The sequence below is a fragment of the Mesoplodon mirus genome (assembly GCF_964341445.2).
Source record: "Mesoplodon mirus genome assembly, chromosome: 7".
Lineage (NCBI taxonomy): Eukaryota > Metazoa > Chordata > Mammalia > Artiodactyla > Ziphiidae > Mesoplodon > Mesoplodon mirus.
Window position 1 is genome coordinate 79,650,366 of NC_138983.1, and position 17,690 is coordinate 79,668,055.

At 43.1% G+C, this 17,690-nt stretch overlaps 2 protein-coding genes and 1 pseudogene across 3 annotated transcripts in view; all 3 read left to right on the forward strand.

The window, feature by feature from the left end:
* LOC309808828 (centrosomal protein of 78 kDa-like) overlaps positions 1-17,690 on the forward strand; it is a 1,511,271-nt pseudogene that overhangs the window by 410,428 nt on the left and 1,083,153 nt on the right. The window lies entirely within an intron of this gene.
* The window catches only part of LOC309807088 (uncharacterized protein), a 457,860-nt gene that overhangs the window by 167,406 nt on the left and 272,764 nt on the right, over positions 1-17,690 (forward strand). The window lies entirely within an intron of this gene.
* Positions 1-17,690, forward strand: part of LOC309807991 (forkhead-associated domain-containing protein 1-like) — a gene marked incomplete at its 5' end in the record, with an annotated part of 107,191 nt that overhangs the window by 12,626 nt on the left and 76,875 nt on the right. The window contains one exon of the mRNA XM_082627999.1: positions 6,925-7,131. Within this exon, the coding sequence (XP_082484125.1) occupies positions 6,925-7,131 (207 nt within the window). The remainder of the gene's footprint in view (positions 1-6,924; positions 7,132-17,690) is intronic.

A 17,690-nucleotide genomic window follows, 5' to 3' on the forward strand; every position in this document is an offset into this window, starting at 1 on the left:
TTTGCAGTCTTTCCCAGCATCATTTGTTGAAAATACTGCTCTTTCCCCATTGAATAATCTTGGCACCCTTGTCAAAAATCATTGGACCATACATGCAAAGTTTTATTTCTGTGCTCTCTATTCTATTCTATTGGCCTATGTGCCTGACCTTATGTCAGTATCACACTGTTTTGATTACTGTACCTTTGTATGCAGTAAGTTTTGAAATCAGGAAGTGTGAGACCTCCAGCTTTGCTTTTCTTTCTCAAGATTATTTTGGCTATTTGGGGCCCACTGAGATTCCATATGAATTTTAGGATGGATTTTTCTATTTCTGCCAAAACTGCTGTTGGGATTTTGAATCTGTAGATCCTGCTGTGTAGTAATGACATCTTAACAATATTAAGTCTTCCAACCCACGAATACAGGGTGTCTTTCCATTTATTTGTGTCTTTAATTTCTTTCAGCAGCACTTGGTAGTTTTCAGTGTACACATCTTTTACCACCTTGGTTAAATTTATCCCAAAATATGTTATTCATTTTGATGCTATTGTAAATGAAATTATTTTCTTAACTTCCTTTTCAGATTGTTCATTGTGAGCATATAGAAACACAACTGATGTTTGTGTGTTGATTTTGTGTCCTACGATTTTGCTAGTGAATGTTATTTATTAGTTCTAAGAGGGTTGTGGTTTTTCATGGACTCTTTAGGATTTTGTACATGTAAGATCATGTTGCCTGTGAACAGAGATAATTTTACTTCTTCCTTTCGAATTTGGATGCCTTTATTTCTTTTTCTTGCCTAATTGCTCTGGCTAGGACTTCCAGTACTTTGTTGAATAGAAGTGGCAAAAGCAGGTATCCTTATCTTATTCTTGAAATTAGAGGAAAAGCTTTCAGTCTTTCACCTTTGAGTATGATGCTACCTGTGGGCCTTTCATATTTGACCTTTATTATGTTGAGGTAATTTCCCTCTATTCCCTGTTTGTTGAGTGCTTTTATCATGAAAGAGTGTTGCATTTTGTCAAATGCTTTTTGTACATCAATCGAGATGATCATTTTTTTCCTTCTTTCTGTTAATGTGATGTATTACGTGGATTAATTTTCATATGTTGAACCATCAAGTCTGCATTCCAAGAATAAATCCCACTTGGTCATAGTGTATGATCCTTTTAATGTGCTGTTGAATTCGGTTTCCTCCTATTTTGTTGAGGATTGTGGTATCAGTGTTCATAAGAGATATTGGTCTGTAGTTTTCTTGTAGTGTCTTTGTCTGGGTTTGGTATCAAGGTAATGCTGTCCTCTCACTTCACCATTTGAGTCTCAGCTTCTTCATCTCTAAGATGGAGATAATAATAGAGACCCTGTTTAGGGCTGTCATGCAGATTAAATGATAAAAATGCAGACAAAATGCTTCAGCAGGACCCAGTTCACAGGATGCCCTCAAAATATGTTAGATGATGATAAGGATAATAATAAAAATAATAATAAATAAATAACAGTTCATCTCATAGTTGGACAGCTGAGTAGGATGGAGCTTATACAGTCAGTCTGTATTAGCAGCAGGGCGTCTGTCCAGGAGCAGCATTTAGCAATTTTCCAAGTAAAGGGAGCGAGTGATATTATAGGGCCGAACTACCAAGCTGTCTCCTGGCCTGACATGTGGCAGATGCTCACCCAAATTTGTGGAGTCATTTAAAACTTCCTGCTTGCTTTGATTTCTTAATAATGGCTTGACAGTTTTTGAGGAACTGAAAGCAGTGAAGCCTGGGAAAAGAAAAACAAAATGTAACACACAGAATTTCTCTCATTCATGGGTTATCAAAGGTTCAAAGGACACAAAGATCAATGGCAATGGTGATGAAGATGATGTGGGTGACATTTTCCAAAGAACTAATGTGTTTTCATTTTTTTAATACTTTATTTTTTTGAACAGTTTTAGGTTTACAGGAATTTTAGCAGAGAACACAGAGAGTTCCCATATATCCACCCCTCCAATACACACAGTTTCCCCTATTATTAACATCATGCATTAGTGCGGTACATTTGTTACAACTGATGAACCAATATTGATATGCTATTATTAACTAAGTCCATAGTTTACATTAGGGTTCACTCTTTGCATTGTACGTTCTTTCGTTTTGACAAATGTATAGTGACAAGTATCCACCATTACAGTATCATAAAAAAATATTTTCACTGCCATAAAATCCCCTGTGCCCCTCGTCTTCATCCTGAGCCCCAGAGCCCCTGTGCCCCTGGCAAGCACTGATCTTTTACTCTCCTTATAGTTTTACTTTTTCCAGAATTTCATACAGTTGGAATCATACGGTATGTAACCTTTTCAGACTAGGTTCTTTCACTAAGCAATATGCATTTAAGATTCCTCCATGTCTTTTTTGTTATTTGATAACTCATTTATTTTTATCACTAGTATTTCATTGTATGGATGTACCACAATTTGTCTATCCATTTACCTTTTAAAGGACATCTTGGTTGCTTCCAGTTTTTGGCACTTATGAATAAAGATGCTGTAAGCATGTATCCAAAATCAATGAGTCTTCATGGATATAGAGAACAGACTGTGGTTGCCAAGGGGGAGGGGGTTGAGGGAGAGATGGAGTGGGGGGTTGAGGTTAGCAGATGTGAGCTGTTACATCCAGGATGGAGAAACAACAAGGTCCTACTGTAGAGCACAGGGAACTATATTCAATATCCTGTGATAAACCATAATGGAAAAGAATATTTTAAAAAGAATGTATATATATGTATAACTGAATCACTTTGCTGTACAGCAGAAATTAATACAACATTGTAAATCGACTACATTTCAATAAAATAAATAAATAAACAATATAAATGAGTCTTAAATGTCAACAATAAGAAACCAAACAACCCAACTTAAAAATGGGCAAAAGAGCTCAACAGACACCTTACCAAAGAAAATCTACAGATGTCAAATAAGCATATGAAAAGATGTTAAACATCATACATCATTAAGGAATTTCAAACAAACATGAAATATCTCTTCATTTATTTAGACTACTTTGATTTCTTTCATCAACATTTTGTAGTTTTCTTCATATACCTCTTCATATAGCTAAGTATTTTGTTAGATTTATTCCTAAGTACTTCATTTTTTTTTTTTGGTGCTAATGTAAATGGTGTTGTGTTTTTAATTTCATATTCCACTAGTTCATTGTTGGTATATAGGAAAGCAATTGACTTTTGTATATTAATCATGTATCCTGCAACCTGCTTATAATTGCTCATTAGTTCCAGGAGGGCTTTCTGTCAGTTCTTTGGGATTTTCTGCGTAGACAATCATGCCATCTGCAAAATGGGCAAAAGATCTGAACAAACACCTCACCAAAGAAGATTTCTTTTTCCTTCCCAATCTATCTTTTATTCTCTTTTCTTGCCTTGTTGCATTAGCTAGGAGATACAGTACAATGTTGAAAATGCGTGGTGAAAGGGGACATCTTCACCTTATTCCTGATCTTAATTGGAAAGTTTCTAGTTTCTCACCATTAAATATGACGTTAGCTTTAGGGGTTTTATAGATGTACTTTATCAGGTTGAGGAAGTTCCCCTCCATCCCTAATTTGCCAAGAGTTGTTGTGGTGGTTTGGTGGTTTGTTAGTTTATCATGGATGGTGTTTAATTTTGTCAAATGCTCTTTTTGCATCTACTGTTATGATAATGCGATTTCTCTTCTCTACGCTGTTGATGTGATGGATTACATTAATTGATTTCCAAATATTGAACCAGCCTTGCATACCTGGAATAAATCCCACTTGTCTGTGGTGTAGAACTCTTTTTATACATCACTGGATTCAATTTGCTCATATTTTGTTGAGGATTTTGCATCTATATTCATGACAGGTATTGGTCTGTAATTTTCCTGTTTTGTAATATCTTTATCTGGTTTTGCTATTAGAATAAGTTTGGCCTCACAGAATGAGCTGGGAAGTGTTCTCTCTTCTTCTGTTTTCTGGAAGAGATTATTGAGAACTGGTATCATTCTTTCCTTAATGTTTGATAGAATTTACCAGTGAACCCATCCAGGCCTGGTGCTTTCCATTTTGGAAGGTTATTCATTATTGATTCAAATTCTTTACTAGATATGAGTCTTTTCAGAGTATTTATTTCTCCTTGTGTGAGTTTCAGTAGATTGTGTCTTTCAAGGAAATGGTCCACTTCATTAAGTTATAAAATCTGTTGGCATAGAATTATTCATAATATTCCTTTATTATCCCTTCAGTGTCCATGAGATCAGTAGTGATGCCATTGCTTTCATTTCTGATTTGAGTAATTTGTATCTTCTCTCTTTTTTTCTTGGTTATCCTGCTAGAGGTTTGTCAATTTTATTGATCTTTACAAAAAAAAGACCAAACAGCTCTTTATTTTGCTGACTTTTCTCTCTTGTTTTCCTGCTTTTTATTTCATTCATTGCTTCTTTTCTTCTGCTTGTGGTAGGCTTATATTGCTCTTCTTTCTCTAGTTTCATAAGGTGGAAGCTTAGATCTTTTCAAATGTATGCCTTCAATGCCATAAACTTCCCTCCAAGCACTGCTTTCACTGCATCTTGCAAATTTTCATAGGTTGTATTTTCATTTTCATTTAGCTCAAGATAAATTTTTATTTCCCATGAGACTCCCTCCTTGACCCATCTGTTATTTAGAGGTGTGTTGTTTAATCTCCAAATATTTGGGTATTTTCCAGCTGTCTTTCTGGTATTGGTTTCTAGCCTAATTCCATTGTGTTCTGAAAACGTACTTTGCATAATTTCTATTCTTTTACATTTGTTGAGGTATATTTCGTGGCCTGGAATGTGGTCTGCTTGGTGAATGTTCCATGGGAGCTTGAGAAGGATGTGTGTTTTGTTGCTGTGGGATGAAGCTGTGTGGTTGCCAGTTAGATCCAGATGATGGTAGTGCTGTTCAGTTCAACTTCATTCTTATTAATTTTCTGCCTGGTGGGTCTGCCCGTCACTGACAGAGGGCTGTTGAGGTCTCCAGCTACCATGATGGATTCATCTGCTTCTCCTTGCAGTTCTATCAGTTTTTGCCTTCCATACTTTGATGCTCTATTGTTGGGTACATACAATGAAGGACTGTTATGTCTGCTTGGAGAATCAACCCCTTTATCACTATGTATCGCCTCTCTTTATCCCTGATAACTTTCCTTCCTCTGAAGTTGGCTCTGCCTGAAATTAATAGAGCTACTCCTGCTTTCTTCTTGTGTTTCAGTATTTTAAGTGCCAAAGTGTTTGGTAGGAATTTGAAAAGTGGGTAAAGGCACAGTCATTTGAATCAGGCAAACCTGGGAACAAGCCAAGCAAGTCAAAGTGGCTGACTGTGGGCACACTTAATCGTTCTATGCCTCAGTTTCCTCATCTAAGAAATGAGTAACTATCGGACCTACTGTACAGCACAGGGAACTATATTCAATATCTTGCAGTAACCTGTGATAGAAAAGAATCTGAAAAAGAATAGATATTATATATATGTATAACTGAATCACTTTGCTGTACACCTGAAACTAACACAACATTGTAAATCAACTAGACTTCAATAAAAAATTAAATTTTTTGAAATGAGGAAGTATCCCTTTGAATTATTGTGAAGATGAAACGGGATAATGCAGTAAAGCACTTAGCAAATTTCCTGGCATTTGTGTAATTACACATAATGTGTCATTAATATATTCTACTAATATATGCAGTTATATTATTATCTATTCATATACTATAAGCTATTATTAATAAAAGCTATTGGTTATAATTATATTGTGGGACGTTAATATAGATTTCTAATTCCAAGTACTCTCTGTGAATGTTGGATGAGGCACTCTGAGAAGAGTGACTTAGAAAATAATTGCAAAGTCTCAGGCTGGAGTGGATGGCTCATAGGCAGTGTCCTGAGAAGACAGAAGACTCCGCACGTGCCCTGCAGCCCATAGTCCAGGGCGCCAGGGCCAGGGGGGATGTGATATTTCCTCCTTGGTGCCAAGGTTTGCTCATTCTTCTTATTAAAGTGGTTACACAGGAGGTTTCTGACGCCACTGACAATTCACTGTCTGGGGTCTCTCTCTTTTGTGGGAAATGTGGTCACACCAGGGCCCCTATTGAAAAATAGATCATCTTTGGTAATTCTGAGTAGCTTTTAAGAAGCAACAGTAATAATTAATCACATGGGATAAACCTTCATTATACACCAAGGCTTTTAAAAGGTAGTTATAAAACTATGTTTTGTGGTGTGAGCTCAATTGTGTTTAAACTTTTTAAAAAGATTGTAAGCATAGAGAAAAGACTGGAAGGATGTGAACCACCGTGTTCTCAGTGCCTGCCTCTGGGGGACGGGAGTCTAAGTGATTTTAATGTCTTCTTTGTGTTTTTCTCTAGTTCTCATTTTCTGCATTATTAGAAAAAACATGTTATTTTAAAAATGAATAGAACAAACAAATGAAAACAACAATTATTACAAAACCTCCCCTTCACTTTAACACTTGCAGTAAATGGACAGTTGTCACTTGCCAAGTGACCTTTCTGGTTTGTGTTGGGCCATTTCTGCTGTCTTGCCACTCGGGACAACCAAAAGGATACTTGCATGGGATCAGAGAACTATCACGTGGCCAATTCCTGGCCAATTCCCCCCGAGTTCCCTCTTGCCTCTGTGTTGCCTGACGCCCTACCCCAAAACTGGGCATCTATTCTGGGTCTGCTGTCAGGCTCTGGTGACCCTCCACTCACTAGCTGTGTGGCCTTAGGCAAGTCACTTAACCTCTCTGACCCTCAGCATCCTCCTCTTAAAATGAGGATTGCAGTGACTGTCCAGCCAGATGAAGTGGTTAGCACATTGGGGCCCCCAGTGTCAGTGGCACTAGTTATTCCTTGTTATTCCTGTTATTCCTGGCTCTGACTGTCCCCCTTCTGCATTTCAGTCTGCAGACGTCGACAACCATCACGCACTCATTGAATATAATGAGGCCGAAAGCAGCTTTGTTCTCCACGACTTCAATTCCTGCAACGGCACGTTCGTCAATGAGTGCCACATTCAGAACGTGGCTGTGAAGCTCCGACCCGGAGACATCCTGAGGTTTGGGTCCAGAGGGCTGACCTACGAACTGGTCATCGAAAACCCAGCCTCGGTGAGTCCAGGCCCTGCGGGGGCGGGGGGGGAGGGCGGGGTGCAGAGGTGCCGTGTTGTGTCACCTTCCGTGCAGCCTAGGGCTCGGGTACGGCCACAGGTGGAGTTCGTCTGGAGCGCGTCACTCTTGCTTTCGAGATTCTGCGAAGTTCAGCCCCATCGCGTGGGTGCCCGGGGAGAGCGAGTCCTCGCGCCCTCTTCTGGGCATTTCGTGGAATTACATGCAAGAGTTGTCTAGGGACCAGCCCCGAGGGAGAGCATTTTCCTGAAAAGTGAAGCTTGGCGAGGGGAGGTGGAAAGCAGGTGTGTGCTTTTGAAGATGCAGAGATGGATGCTTCCTTTTTAGACAGATCAGTGCTCTGCAACTTCCTAGCTTTGAGACCTCGGCCAGGCTTCTCTGCGTGCCTGGGTCTGGGTCTTCTCAGCGCTGCAGGGCGTTGAGAGAGTATCTATGTATAAAAAGTCAAAGTGTCTGGCCGGAGTAGACGCTCAAGGCCTGCCAGCTGTTATCACACCGGATCAGAAATGTTCCCGGGATCAGGACCTAAGGTATGGCCCCAGGTTAAGCGGAACGTAAGCCAAAATTCGCCCAGCAAAGCTCAGTCACCAGAAGTATCTGGTTCAGTAGGGAGGCAGGATGGGGGCTGGTTAGCAACACAGTCCTGGGTCAGAACCCCAGCTCTGCCACTGGCCTACTCGGTGCGCTCTTGCACAAGCCATTGGACCCCTCGGAACCTCGGTTTCCACATCTACAAAATGGGGCCAACGACAGCAATGACCTTGCAGGCTTATCTCGAGGGCTAAATGAGATGGTTATCATTGTAAAACTCCCAGAATAATGCCCATTCGTGGTGAGCACACAATTAATACCTGTCGTGTGTGTCCCAGAGAGACGGCGTGTTAACCTCACTCCCCAGCACCAAGAACGCTGCATGGACTGAGACCTCTGAGGCTTAAAGTCCTTTCGGGAACGAGGCTGGGTATAAATAAATAAAGTTTAGAGAATCTAGGCAGAATCCTGGGTGTGGGTTACCTAGGCAGCCCTAAATACCCACTCAGAGAAGATGAGCACCGTCCCTCAGGCTGCAGGGCTCGTGACACCGCATCCACCACGTTTGGCTTTGAAAACCTGGGACAGTTTTCTCCTGCTGCTTCTCAGCCCCCTTTTCCTCCTTGGACCAACATTAAAGTGTGCTCACTTGTGGGATGCACTGGGATCCACTGGCCGCCCTGAGGAGGGGCTCCGGACCCAGAAGGTGTTGACCTGATCAGGGGTTCTCAACATGGGTTCTAAGGATCCCCCTCGTCAGAAGCACGTGGGGAGCAGACCCACAGTGCAGATCTGGGCTTCACCCCAGGCCTGAGGACTCATACTTAGGATTCCCAGATGAAATACAGGACACGCAGTTAAATCTGAATTTCAGAGAAGCAACAAATCATTGTTATGTACAGGTGTGGCCCAACTATTGCAAGGAACCACTTATGCTAAAATAATTATTCGGTGTTTATCTGAAATTCAGATTTAACGGACACCCTATAGTTTATTATATATTGATTTATTCATTTCTTTATTTATGCGAAATCTGGCAACCATACACATCCTCCCTGGGAGCAGGGCCTGGGAATATGCATTCTCACAAGCTCCCTGATGATTCTGATGCACCGCCAATAGGAGGGAAACCGAAATTTAGAATCATCTGTATGGAACACTTACAGAATTTTTTAGGGATCAAAGAAAAGGGGATTTCACACTCCCAAGCCTGAAAATCCAAGTTCATGAAGTTTGATTCAATGTGCCCCAACATGTCTGATTCCAAGAAATTTTCAGGAATGTTCAGTAAAATTACAGGTTCCCAGGCCCCCTCCCTGGGAAATTCTGACTCTGTGGCTTGCCTGTGGGGAGAAGAATAGGGGAGCAGCAAATAATATCTGCATTTTTTTCTTTTTTTTTCCTACAAAGATATTTATTGAAATATTATTGATAGGGGCATAAAATTTGAAACCTAAATTTCCATCCAAAGGAGGCATTGTTTAATAAATTATATTGTTTAATATATTCTAAGGAGTTTAATATATTATAAGGAGTTTGTTTATATATGGAATACTGTTCTGCCTTTTTAAAACACAGCTTTCTTGAGATATAATTGACATGCCATAAACGGCACATGTTTAAAGTCTGTAAGTGGATGGGCTTTGACATATGGGTACACCTGTGAAACCATAGCCACAATCAAGACAGTGAACAGCTCCTTCATCCTCCAAAGTTTCCTCCGGATCACAGCAAGTGTTTGTTTGCTTGCTTGCTCTTAACAGCTTCACTGAAGTACAATTTACATAACAGTAACTTCACCCATTTTAAGTGTCCAATTCAATCAATTTGAATATATTGATGGAGTTGTGCAGCCATCACCACAACCTGCTTTCAGAACACTTTCATCCATTTCTATCACCCCAAACCTCGGAGAAACCTTGGAGGTATTTCATTTTGGGGTTTGTTTTTAACTTTTAATTTTCAAAATTATGGTAAAATACACATAAAATTTACCATCTTAACCATGTTTAAGTGTACAGTTCACAGTGGCATTAAATCTATTCACACTGCTGTGCAGCCATCATCCCCATCCATCATCAGAACTTTGTTCATCTTCCCAAACTGAAACTCTAAGCCCATCAAATCAAACCCCCTGCTTCCTTCCTCCCCTCCCACCATGCTGTGTCTGTGAATTGGACTATTCTAGGTTCCTCATATAAATGGAATCTTACATTGTTTGTCCTTTTGCGATCATCTTATTTCACTTAGTATGATATCCTCATGGTTCATTCCAGTTGAATATTTCATTGTATGGATTCACCACGTTTTGTTTATCTGCTCATCCATCCATGGCCACTTGGGTTGCTTCCACCTTTTGGCCATTTTGAGTAAGTTTGTTATGCACACGGGTGTACAACTATGGAATGGGGACTTTATTTTACAAGGTGCTTCTTATATAATTGTGGGAAACAGTGATGACGACCTCTAACCTTGAGTAGATAAGACGGAAGAAGATGTTTTGTAAGAAGAGAAACCAGGAGAGCAGCAGGAGGAATCACTGACGTGAACAGCACTGTGCTAAGCAATTCACCTGCTCTCCCTTATTTCACGCTCACAGCAACCTATGAGATGGGTTCTCCCGTGATCCCCATTTTACAGACAAGGAATCCGAAACTCAGAGAGGTTAAGTAATTTCCCCAGGGCCACACAGCTAGTCAGTGCAAATTAAACACTATCCCCACTTGTGGAAAAAGGCGGGGAGAAAACCATTTAGTCTGATGCTAGCTGGAGCAGTAGCCTTGACTGGTTTTCACACCGAGGAAAGCATACTCTCACGGTCACTCGAATATACACGGAGTTTTTCAATTCTTATTCCTACACGCACTTGCACCTTGCTTCATTCCTCGGTTGACTGCAGGCAGCTGCACAAGTGTTCCCCTGGCCTGTGCCCAGGGCACTTTGCAGGACTCTCCCCAACCCCATCTTCTCAAAAGCGCTCTCTGTCGGGGCGTCCCCAGCTTGAGAAGCTTCCATCCATGATGCTCATATTCATGGAGGGGTCCTTTGCAGCGTCCGTGTGAGGGCGGCCTGTGGACTGACTGACACCTTCCTACAAATTCCACTTCCTGATGACTCCAACCTGCTGGCTGTTTAAAAGAAGAGAAAGGAAGAGGGGAAAAAGGGAGAGGTATTGAAGAGCATCTCTCATCAAATATTTTGAAGCCCAGTTTTTCTAAAAAATTCGTGGCCCTCTTGCTTCCGGCCTATTCTTGTTTCCAATTGATTTTGGGGTCCCTGGTGAGGGCGCTGTGTTTCCTCCTTGGATGGAGTTTCCACGGAGGACTGCCCTGATATCATACAGATTAAGTATGATGAGAACTGTTCTTCTCCCGACAAAGAGTTCCCAAATGAAAGCATTTAGTTCAGGTGTTGTGGTGACCCTAACCAATAGAGGAGGGTGTGACAGCATTTTACTGGGGGAGGGGGGTGAGGTGCGGGGCGCTTAGGAATCCAGATGTGTGTGCAGATGTCACAGTGGTTAGAGCACGTGCCCTGAGGTCAGGCTGACTCCAGCGCCGTCCCAGCCCTGCTCTTGACCGGCTTTTATACTGGACGTGCACAAATCATCTACCTCTCAGAGCCTCGGTCCCCACTCCTGTAACAATAGTTCCTACCACCTTGAGTGACTGTGGTATTAAGTGGGCAAAGTGCGTAAATTGCTTAGTCCAGCGTCTGGCACCTAATAAGCACATGATAACCCTCAGCTTTAGAGTCAAGCAAACCAGCATGGAGCAGCCAAGATGCCTCCTTTGTAAGTGTCCTTTTGGACAGGGAAACCTCGCAAGACCTGCCCCCACTAGCAGATAAATACATTTACAGATAAATTACCCATAGAATAACATACAAGATGGAAAAATATAAAGAAAAACTCTCGTTTGACAAAGTGCATTGGCAGGCAGGTTGTGCCCAGGACCATCCTTTTTTTTTTTTTTTTTTTTTTGCGGTCGCGTGCCTCTCACTGTTGTGGCCTCTCCCGTTGCAGAACACAGGCTCCGTACGTGCAGGCTCAGAGGCCAAGGCTCACACGCCCAGCCGCTCTGCGGCATGTGGGATCTTCCCGGACCGGGTCACAAACCCGTGTCCCCTGCATCGGCAGGTGGACTCTCAACCACTGCGCCACCAGGGAAGCCCCCAGGACCATACTTTGTAAATTATAGCTCTCTCATCAAAGTATTACCTAGGGCTGCCATATTGCACAACTCCAGGGTCACCATTCACAACGTAGTCCACGTGGATGGCGCCCACTGAAGCTGTGCAGGACATAACCCGCAGGGCCATCTGCAATGCCCTGAAGCAACCGTTGATTAATCCCATAGAGTCTTGGCACCAGGCGTGGGAAATTGAAGTCCCAGAGTCAGGTGTGCTGCCGTGTTGTGGGTTTTGTTGGTTGTTGCCTTTACTCGTGCTTTCTGAGCTCTGGGAAAGGAGGTGTGGAAACAATCTGTGCTAGTCACAGTGGCGCCGTTCTTACAAGGCAGCTGAGTAAGGAAACCCACGTCACCCGTATGTATCAATCATGTCTTTCTCTATTCTGAAATACGGCAAAACGGATGGAAATGGCCAGAATGAAAAAGGAAGCCAGGCGCCACAAATGACGTGCCGAGTTGTTCCATGAGGGGGTTGACAGCTCCTTGTCGGCAGCCCCCATCCCCATGACTGCCTGTGTCTGGCCTTCCCTGTTGCCTGCTCTGCCCTGTTCCCAGTCCAGCCAGACTCTCCCACGTGGCTCCTGGATACTGTCCTCTGTCCCTGCAATGTCATGACGTCCTGTCTTGCGAGAAGAGCGCCCTCTGTCGGCCAATATTCCTTGCTGCTTTAATGGGGAAGCTCTGCAGAACACAATCGAGAAAGCAAGGCCTTTGGAGTTAGATGGACCCAAGTTGAAATGCCAGCTGCAACTGACTTTACCTTTCTGAGCTTCAATTTCCAATTTCTGCCAAGGAGCTACTCATTAATCCCAGGTCCCCTTTCCCCCTTCAGTTGTTTTTATAGAGGTCCCTGGGACCACCCCTATCATGGCATAAACTGAGGCTCAGAGAGTTTCAGTGACTTCCCCAAGGTTAGGCATCAGTCATATAGATCCAGAGACAGGATTAAAAGCCAGCTCTCCTGAGTCCCTTGGAGGCTTTTCCTAATAGCACGAAGCATCGTGGGGCCGTGAGAGCCCAGGCAGGTCCTTCACTGCCCAGCGGTTAATGAAGGTCTTGCAATTCCCAGTCCAACCTGCAATTTCACACTCTGACAGGGGATGATTCATTATGTGGGTAAAAACGAAAGCCACTGATAATAGAAGAAAATGCATTTTCAGTTATCTGGCTTCCTTGCTTGTTTGGCTCCACTAACTTTTTTTTTGGCTGCACCAATGCAGGATCTTAGTTCCTCAACCGGGGATCAAACCTGCACCCCCTGCATTGGAAGCGTGGAATCTTAACCACTGGACGGCCAGGGAAGTCCCTGGCTCCACTAACTTTTTTTCTTTAATTATTTTATTTATTTTATTTATTTATTTTTGGCTGTGTTGGGTCTTCATTGATGCGCGCGGTCTTTCTCTAGTTGCGGCGAGCGGGGGCTACCCTTCATTGCAGTGCGCGGGTTTCTCTTTGCGGTGGCCTCTCTTGTTGCGGAGCATGGGCTCTAGGTGCATGCGCTTCAGTAGTTGTGGCATGCGGGCTCAGTTGTTGTGGCTCGCGGGCTCTAGAGCACAGGCTCAGTAGTTGTGGCCCATGGGCTTAGTTGCTCCGCGGCATGTGGGATCTTCCTGGACCAGGGCTCGAATCCCTGTCCCCTGCATTGGCAGGCGGATTCTTAACCACTGCGCCCCCAGGGAAGTCCATCCACTAACTCTTTACCAGGGATATTGCTGCCGTTCCTGGACAAATTCAGTTGCCCCCTTTCTTCTTCTTTTTTGACGATGGTGATCATACCTGATGGCTAATGTTTTATGCTCATTTATTATGGATCAGGAAGTGTTCCCAGCATTTCACGTGCACTATCTCACCCACTTCTCACAGACTAAGAAATGGCTGTTAGTATCCCTATGTCTTACAGACAAGGCACAGAAATGACACACTCGTCAGGGTCCCAGAGAAGGAGCAGAGCCGGGAGCCGGACCAGAGTCTGTGTGACGCCGGATCCCAAGGTCTTAACCCGAGGTCGGCACGTTATGGCCCAGGGTCAAGTGCGGGCCATCGCCTGCTTTTGTAAAGTTTCCTGGGAACACAGCCATCCCATTCATTTCAGTATTGCCTGTGTTGTCGGCTACAACGGCAGAGTAAGCTGGGCAGATCATATGGCCCACAGGGCTGGAAATGCTTACTGTCTGGCTCTACAGAAAACGTTTACCAGCCTCTGCTTGTAACATTATGCAGTACTGCCTCTTTCATTTGACTTGGTTTCTAAAAGAAGGACTTAAAATAGAGGGGGGAGCTGGGGAGAAAGAACTCACTCAGATTGAGCCTTACTGTGTGCCAGGAAATGTGCTGGTTAATTGCTTAAGTTTACTGAGGAATAAGAAGAAACAGACAAGCTGGAAAACTAAACTTTTAACAGTCTTTTCAATACCTCTTTAAAAAAGAGCTGGAAATATGTGGTTCTAAATATACATACACATATATATGCATTTGCAAATATAGTAATAATATAATTACATTGACATGGATCTGATAAATATACTAGACATTAACATATTATATATACAACGGATGCATATTACAAATTTTGCCTGTTTCTTCAACTGGAAAGTTTTCTTTTAAAACTGTGGACTGTTGGGAATTCCCTGGTGGTCCAGTGGTTAGGACTCAGTGCTCTCACTGCTGAGGGCCTGGGTTCAATTTCTGGTCAGGTAACTAAGATCCCACAAGTGCACGGCGAGGCCAAAAAGCTAAATAAATAAAACTATGGAATGTCTTCCCTGAGTCACTTTTGAAGCAGAAATTTGGGATTTGTAGTCTGAAGCCTGCTGTAGCTAGAGAACTATTTATCTATCAAAGTTTCTCTAAGCAGCGTTTTACTACTTGTCTTATGATTGGTTCCTTGGTCTTAAATCATTCTTCTCTGGAGATGCTGCTTTACTTTTATAAGTTGAAAGGTAAATTTGGTGCATGATGACAGTCTGGTGGGTTTTATTTGAGCGTGTCATAACCTTTAAAACAACTTTCACTCTGAGTACATAGTGATGCTTATGCTAAAGTCTCAGTAAGCATACTGTCCAGGAAATTTGATTGTTTGCAAGTGTCAGAAAACCAACTAAAACTAGCCTAGGCAAAAAAAAAAAAAAAAAAAAGCTCATGGAACTGAAAAGGCCAAAAGCTGCAGCTTAGGCCCAGCTGGATCCAGGCGCCCAAATCATGGTCAGGAATCTGACTCTTTCTTCCCTGTTAGCTTCCCAATCTCAGACAGACTCTTGCCTCACCTGTAGGAAAGTAGCCACCAGCAGCCCCAGCATCCTACAAAGCAGCAGTTCCAGGGAAAGAGCCAGCATCTTCATTGGCAGTGGCTTGGATCACGTGGCTTCCCCTGAACCAATCACTGAGGCCATGGGCCAGGAATGCTCTGATTGGCCAGGCCTGGGTTATGGTCTCACCCCTGGGGTGGAAGGGTCAGAATTCTATGGACTCAGGATTGTCAGGGAAAGGGTGTCTTCCCTGCAAAAAAATTAAGGTGCCCATCCAAAAGATGGAAGAAATGGATGCGGGGGAGGCAAAAACAAAGAAGATGTCCATGACATTAGGAAGCATTCCTATCGCCTAAGTGGAGCCTTCCGAACGGGATTTGCTACTAGGGATGTGGGGGGAGGAAAATGACGAATAATCCACTTTTCCATTGGAAAAGTCCCAGGCCAGTCTCCAAGGAAGCAGAGTTGCTCATTTCTCTCCTGTGGTGAACAGGTGTGATGAGAAGCTCAGAGTCGGGGCCTTAGTTGTCCATCCCCAAGAAGGGTGGTGTTTCCACATTCCTGGGACCTCTGAATAGGGCCCGTTGTTGAGGAGGATGTGGCTTTACTGTACCGGGGTTTGAGGAGCCGGCAACGGAGTGAATGACCAGAGAGCATGGTGCCCTTCAGAACAAAACCTGTTTCTTGTCAAGCTTTGTCATCTCCTACCTGACCTTATAGGATTTCCTCTACCCTGTGCTCTTACAGGTCCTGTGGGGACTTACTGATGTGATGAGAACTCCTGAGGCTGGGTGTTTTATATTAAAGGCGATTTCCCGAGACCAGTGAAGTGGAGGGCACGGGGCAGCAGGCAGCCTCAGGCTCGGCCTCCGCAGCAAAAACTCACACAAAAGGACCCCTGAGGCTGTGTTGTCACCAGATGTCTACAGGCGATGCAGATGACATCGGGGGAGGTGGAGACAGGAGCGCGGGCTGAACCCTTAGCATCCTGCTGAGACAGAACCCGGACCCGGCCAGGAACCTGGCCGCGTCCTGCTTCCTCTGGCAGACCACACCCTTTGTTACCAAATCAGAACTACGTTGCTCCTTCTGTGAACTTAGTTGATGATCATTCATTCATTCATTCTGTCTCTCTATCTGGCAAGACCGAATTGAAGCAGGCCAAGTCTACGGGTAGCAAAAGCTATTTGCAAAAATCCGGCTGTTTTCTCATTAGATTCTATTTCCCATTTTATGGACTGACCAGGAAGCTGATTAGAACTTGAAAGGAAAGGAAAAACCATAAGATTGAAGATTTACAAGAAAATGGGAAAATTAGATGGGCCAGATCTCCTTTAACACAGCTGGGAAAACCCCAAACGAATGGCTTTTCTGAACAGCTCAAAGGGACTTAATTCTTTTAAGTTCCAAAACCTAAAAATAATGTATAACTTGGCGGTTCTGTGTTCTAAATGTATAACCCTGATTTCTCACACTGAAACCCCGTACATGATTTACCCTTTTCTTGGGGACATAGAATTATTATCCGTCTCTGAGTTACGGTGACATCCCGGGACTTGTTGAGATAAAGGCCATTTGTCCTGGCACCATGTAGCCCCCTCTCCTGGCTTCTGAGTTCTACTGGCCATGTTTTCTAGTCTCCATTCTGTCTTTCCAGGTCCATGGCTCCTCCATGCTGCGGTCAGTGTGCCTGCTCGCCACCATCACCCCTACCCCCCAGGCCCTTCCATACTGTGGGAATTAAGCTCCACATCTATGTATGTTAAATTCTTCTGTAAGGAAGCCAGTCTCTTCTCCCTCCTTTATGTATTTACTCACTAATGTATCTATGTCAGTATGGACCCATGTATACTGATTTTACACTTTGAGTTATAATCCAATACTCATTAACTATTACTTTGCTCAAATTCTTCCAGCCTTGGCCACTGGGGGCTCTTTCAGGTTGGTTGCTGTGTCCTTGAGCATCTCCCCACCTTTTCATTTTGGGCACTTCCTTACTCTCTGCTGTTACAAGATGTGCCAGGCTTATCATGTATTTTCCCCATCCCAGCCCCAGAATCAAAGTGCTTTTTATTTACACTATATTTGCCAACTGTTCAGCTCAGTCAGCGAACACCTACCATGAGTAGTAGGCACTCTGCTGGGTGCCAGCACAGCCAGCGATTGGCTGGTAAATATTTAATGACCAGCTCTCTGGGAAAAGTAAAGTACATGGATGCATAGCATAAGGTTTACTGATATAAAGAATGTGTAGCACAGTCTTTCCATGTAACAAGAAATGCAGTACTCTTTCTTGTAAATTCTATATAGCCAGCTGAGTCTCACAGAATGCTTTCATTGACTTTAGCCGAACTCTTGTATCCATAGCCAATTTCTCATTGCAGTTGACGAATGAGAGAGTTCCCAACCTGAGCACTCGTGGGTATTTTTGGATATTTTGGATTTATGAATAATACAAGTGAAAAAAGAAAGACGTTAGAACTTCACATGTTCATCAGTGACATGAGTGACTTTGTTGCTGCATCAGATAATAATTTTCAAATACTCGAAGAACGTTTCCTCAATTTTTTTTTCT